Here is a 6,071-nt window from a genome sequence, read left to right as displayed (position 1 = left end):
TCAACTACCTTTCAACCCAATTATTAATGCTAATTTTTTAAATACTAATCATTCTAGCACACTTCATTTCCTTTTTTTGTGGTCAAAAAAGGAAATTGGATTGTTGTCAAAAAAAAAAGGAAAAGCAGTTATCCTTTCCAACTGAAATTTCTCAACATCAAAAGATGTGCCAAATGTTGAAAAAAAAAAATGTACCAAATAAGAAAATTTCAAATCATACAAGTTATCACAACACCATTTTTTTCTTCTTTTTTTATCACAACACCATTTTAAATCATACAAGGACGCATACCTTATCTTTCTTTATTCAAAGATAAAGTTTCTCATATCTTATTCACGAGAGCCACAGTCACGAACGCTAAAATTAAAAAAAAGAAAAGAAAGAAAGAGGTGTAATGGCTCCGGTGAAGCTTTCATGTGATCTAGAGGAAGAGATACTCTCTCGACTTCCGCCTCTCTCTCTTGTGCGATCCAGAAACCGTATGTCGTCAACACTGGAACACTCTTTTAAACGACAAGAGTTTCCTAAACAAGCACTTGTCTCGTGTCCATCCCCAATTCATTTTCCTCACCGAATCCAAGGCTTACTCTATCAACATCGATCTCCGTGCTGATCCAAGGGTAGAAGTGCATGAGGTACCTTCTGACTTTCCTTATCAGGCTATAGACTTGACGCATACCACCATCACTTCTTGCGATGGGTTTCTTTTTCGCCACTTTTGGAAGCTAGGCGTTGCGTTTTGGAATCCGTGGTTAAGACAGGTGGGTTGGGTCGAGTACGTCGACAAAAGCTTCCACTTCTGCGGTGTAGGTTACGACAGCAACGTACCCGAGAAGCGTTACAAGATCTTAGGTTATTTGAACTGTTTCCATAACGTAAGCGACACGTACCAAGTCAGTTACAAAAGAGTTGCGGTTTACGAGTGTTCGTCTCGTGCGTTGGAGTTTCTTGATGCTCCTTTCAAGAACTGGCCCACCATGGATCCCATGTGCTTGAACGGGAATCTCTATTGGGTTACTAGTGATCAAGACACTCATGAGTGTTTCATCAGAAGCTTTGACTTCTCGAGTGAGATGTTCAAAACGTTTTGTCTCCTTCCGTGTCAGAAGAACCATTCTCGCGACCAACTTGTACTTGCGGTTTACAAAGTAGATGTGTTTTTCATTGTTGAAGCAATGCTATGTAACAGCGGAGATTAGTGTGTGGTGACTAAGGAGAAGATTGATGCAGTGGAAGTGGTGGTGTGGATAAATTTGATGACTTTGCCAACAAGTAACTCACCGAAGTTGATTAATAAGCTTTGTGGGATTAGTTCCTTCATCTTTGACAAGACTCTGATCATGTGTTGCGGCGACGAAAAAACTGGAGCTGCTTGCATCTATATTTTGAGGTAAGATATGTGCAAGAAGATTCAGATAGATTCTGGAGCTGTTCAATTTTCTCACTGTGTCTATCTTCCAAATTTTATCTCGGTTCCCTTACAATTTTGATCACTACCAGTTTAAAGTTTGGCTTTTATTTGATTTTTACAAATCTTAGTCCGATAATAGTGTCATCAATTTCGATTCAGAAGGGATTTTCTTCATAGTATTAGCTGGCTCATTGTTGTTGGTCATTCTGTTTGAATATCTTGCTGTATCTTTGTGGATTGATCTTGAAACAAACGATAGTATCAAGCACAGATGTGCTTTCTTGACTTTTCTTAAATTGGATACTAACTTACTCTTATGTTTTCTCGTGTTTCCAAATAAAACCAATTAGCTGTAATTGAAGTAGCATAAATCCATTATAATATTATTCATGATTGAAACTCATGATATGAAAGTTTAATATTCTCACACGCTCCTTCGAAATAATTTCGAGACAATGGTCAGCCACTAGCCTAACACAATATCCAATTAACCTTTGTTTTATATCCATATAGTCAGACCAGTTGTACAAATTCAGGTCATGCCAATTTAAAATTGTTCGGGCCTCTTTTGATGGACCAGATCAATTTCGTTTCAGTTGAAAAGTATCTTTTCGGATTCTGATACTATATTAAAATTTTTGGTTTTCTAACTTAAAATCAATTGAAGAATGGTCTAGATGTCTTATATATCATTTATGTCCCATTGAAACTCACAATATGAAGCTTTATATTTTCTCTGAATGTTTTATCAATCTAAATACTGTACAACTTAAACAATAGAAAACTGTTATGAAACAAAGATTAAGGAGACTTGGGTTTAGGCACAGACAAGATAAAGAGAGCAAAAGGTAGACTAATGCAGATAAGAATTAGTTTAGACACACTGTTATTTCTTGTACAAGAGGTCTACAACATCGAACAAGCCATTAAAATTGTAAGATTATCTACAACAACAAGCCATTATATCACTTCTCGGGGTTTCACTGTTAGCAACATAAACTGCTTTAAACGTATCCACAAATATCTGTATAAAATTCGTTTTTCAAGTTTCTTTTATACTAGGAGATATATAAAATTGGTATGAAGCTAAACTTATGTATATATAACACTTTGCTGCAAGGATATGAATTATGTACATAGAGTGTTGTTATATTCTGTTTATTGAGAATTTACAAAATGTAGGATGAGGAAAGAGAGAAAGGATCGAAAGTATTTGAGATGCGTGTGAGAAAAGAAAGGCAAGTCTTCTTGATCGGAAGGCAAGGGATCTTTCTTTTTGGAAGAGAGTAAGATCAGAATCTTAGATTTACACTTCATCAATCGCTACTTTGCGCTTTTCTTTGTTCTGTTTTCTTGATTAATACTAGAATATAGAACAATCCAAAAATATATGATTAAAGGGTTTTTTCGCAATATTATTCACTACTTTTTTTATTCTTACCGAAGAATAAATCATCTATAGTTTTAATATTTATTTCTAATATCGTAAATCATAGTCAGAAACATTGGATATCTGTTGGAGATCTCTGTAGAATGTTTTAATATGATGAAAGATCTTAGTCTCATGGGTCAGCTGCAAAATTTGTTTTACAATAAATATTTGACCTAAAAAGTTGTCTGTGACTTAATGTTCACGCTATTATATGAACTCTATAGAGTGAAAGAAAAAGAAGATCCCATATATCATCGTCCATTAACTTGATCTGGTTACACTCATAAGCAGTAAAAGAAAAGAAATAAAAATATATAAAACAAAATAATATCCAATCAAATCACATGATTTCCCTCCACAATTAGAAAAATTAGTTATAGGTTTTCCAAAATACCACTTACCCCCGGAGGTTTTTATTTCAACGATTATATAGAAAAAGTACAACAAAAGTGTACTCAACAATTCTATAATCTCCCTTTCCCACAGCAAACTCTTTGTTCTTTAATAGTCAATAAACCCCTTGACCATGTCCCATAGCTGCAGCGTTTGAAGACGTGTCCCATGCATCATCTGTGATGAATTGCATCCACGAGTCATCCTTATCGTCGACGACATCTTCTAAGCAGGCGGAAGAAACTCCAACCTCCGGCGACATTGTCTCGTAATCATTACTATAATTAATATTATTGGAATTGATCTCCATTGACACCGTCGTGAAGCTACATTGTCCCGTTTGTAACTGTGGTTCTGTTTCCAACTCCGAACATATTCCGTTCTTCTTGAACACCCGACATAATGCATAGGAATCCTGCACCACGAAATCAGTTAAACTAATTAAATATTTACAATGTAGCCTTAATATTTTTTGTATATCTATAATAGAATTCGAATCTGCGAGTGTAATTACAAAAGAGAAGGATAAAAGTATTTGTCTTATATGAGTAAGTATTAAATGTGGCTTTTGTCTTCGTCGCAGTAAAGCCAAAGCGAAACCCTAAGCTTTTGTCAGCTTGCAGCAAGAAACCAATACTGTTATTTTATATCAGATTAAACATCTTAATTAATCTGTATTCAAATCACAATCTCGATAATTATATTAATGAGCAGAAATGGATAAATATGTTCATTAGTATTATTTCACTTTCTTTCTACTTTTTCTAAATAATTGGATTAGCCATGCTTGTCTACGTAATTATCTTTGTATGTATGAAAAACACACGTATATAGTATTAGTAACTTCTACTCTTATCCTGTGTATAAGTGGAGTGATGAACGATTGAGAAATCACCTGGAGCGAAGAAGGATCATCACAATCTTTGTCATCGAGACGATACTCATGCATGACCCAATCCGTACGAATCCCTTGAGGAGCTCTTCCTCTATAGTAAACCAAAGTCTTCTTCATCCCAATGGCTCTGCTTTGACTCGTCACTCTCCGATCTTTCCCAGTCGATTTCCAGTATCCACCTCTTGTTGCTCGGTTCGTCCTGAACCCGTTCGGATATTTCCGGTCACGTGGCCCGAAAAAATACCATTCTGGATCTCTACTTGGTAGAAACGACTTCTCTACATTTTTGAAAGTTGCATATAAAAGATTAAAATCATATAAAAAGACTATATGATAAGACTATATAAGGTCCAAAGATTTAAACTTACTATAGTTAGGATGAAAGAGAAAATGTAACATAAATTGCTTTTCTAAAAAGCACATAATTGACAGTTCAACTAAAACTAGATAGTAACTAATTACCTAAGAAATTTAGAATAAGAGCTGTAGTTATTTTCCATGTAAACCAAAGATGATCATATAGATATAAAGTTTCGATATAATATTTCTAACGAAAATTTGGTTTAAACATATAGACATTTAAAAAAAAATACTAATAACAATATAATGAGCCCAATGGCCATGAACTTCTTAGGTAAGAATGTACGTAAGATAACGTACCTGCGAGGTCCCATGGCTCACATTTGTAGAGATCAACCTCAGGGATTATATCAAGCTCGATTTCTTGACCACTGATCTTTCTTTTCAGATAATAGTTTACTAGTTCTTCGTCTGTCGGATGAAATCTGAAGCCTGGAGGTAATCCGACAGGAGCCATATATAACTCTCACTCACAGACAACTTACAAGATCGGTTCTTTGGAGTACACCACGTTTCTCTTCTCTTCATATATATACACAGACTTTATGGTACTCACTTGATTAATCTCATAGTTTTTCTTTTCTTATATTGTTATTATATATATCTCCATTCCTTTCTTTTTGTTTTTTCATCTTTCGCTTTATCTTTTGCGGAGATTCGTGGCAAACGTTACTCGCAAGCTCCTTGTGCTTCCTTCTTTGTAGAAAAAGGGTTCGATTTTGATCGCGTTATTAGCATGTTACATGTATATATATTTTATGTTCTTGATATCTTGTTTTAAATCTCCTCCTTGTTATGAAGTAAATAACGTCTCAGGCGATTTTAGTCTTAATTTATAAATAACATTATGCTAATAATACTAATCTGAATAACCAACCCTTTATAGTGTTACGCTTCCATATCTTCTTCACTTTAGTTTATTGAAATACAGTTGAAGTACGGGTGAGCTATACCGGTGGAATATTTGCTCAATTACACAACCGACAAGACTAGTCCTAGGCATGCTATCTGAAATCCAAACCAAAACTGAATCAAAAAATAAAATTCGAAACCAGATAGAAATTTACAAAAACCCGACTGGTTCCTATTTTTTTAAACCTGAAAAATCTAAAGCCAAACCCGATTCGAATCGAGAACCGAACGGATACCAAATATCTTAGATAAAATAAAATAACTAGATATAAAAGTACTATTTATAAATCAAATTTATTTAAAATCATGAATTACCAAATATATTTTCGATTTTTACCGATTTAACTCGGGTTTCCATTTTTATTTTTGGTTTTAAACCTGAATCAAATCAAAACCATTTCTACTTGGTTCTGTTTTGGGTTTTACAAAAATAGAGATCTGACCCCAAGCCGACATTACTCGATCCCAAACCCTACATTACCAAAATTAATCCGATCCAAAAAATGTTTGGTTCTTCAATGGGTTCTGTATACCCGAATAACCCAAATAATATAATCTGACTTGATCCGAACCAGAAATCCAAATGTGTAGCGCTAGAAAAGAGCTTGTTTAGGCATGAGTATTCGTGTGTCTAATCGGATTCGATTTAGATTAAATCGGGTTTTGG

General features: G+C 34.6%; 1 protein-coding gene and 1 pseudogene across 1 annotated transcript; one reads left to right on the top strand and one right to left on the bottom strand.

Annotated features, from left to right (window-relative positions):
* The first annotated feature begins 333 nt into the window (after positions 1–333).
* LOC108857025 (F-box protein At3g17710-like) lies at positions 334–1,660 on the top strand (annotated as a pseudogene).
* Positions 1,661–3,140: 1,480 nt separating this feature from the next.
* On the bottom strand, positions 3,141–5,033 carry LOC108859883 (NAC domain-containing protein 54). The gene is made up of 3 exons (XM_018633785.2): positions 4,793–5,033; positions 4,133–4,410; positions 3,141–3,652 (listed from the first exon to the last, which is right to left on the bottom strand). Exons 1-3 carry the CDS (start codon positions 4,947–4,949, stop codon positions 3,353–3,355), a joined length of 735 nt encoding a protein of 244 aa, XP_018489287.2. The 5' UTR covers positions 4,950–5,033; the 3' UTR covers positions 3,141–3,352.
* Positions 5,034–6,071: the final 1,038 nt, after the last annotated feature.

This window comes from Raphanus sativus, chromosome 5 (assembly GCF_000801105.2).
Source record: "Raphanus sativus cultivar WK10039 chromosome 5, ASM80110v3, whole genome shotgun sequence".
Taxonomy (NCBI): Eukaryota; Viridiplantae; Streptophyta; class Magnoliopsida; order Brassicales; family Brassicaceae; genus Raphanus; species Raphanus sativus.
Note: the sequence above shows the minus strand (reverse complement) of the source record. Positions and strands in the feature narration are given on the sequence as shown.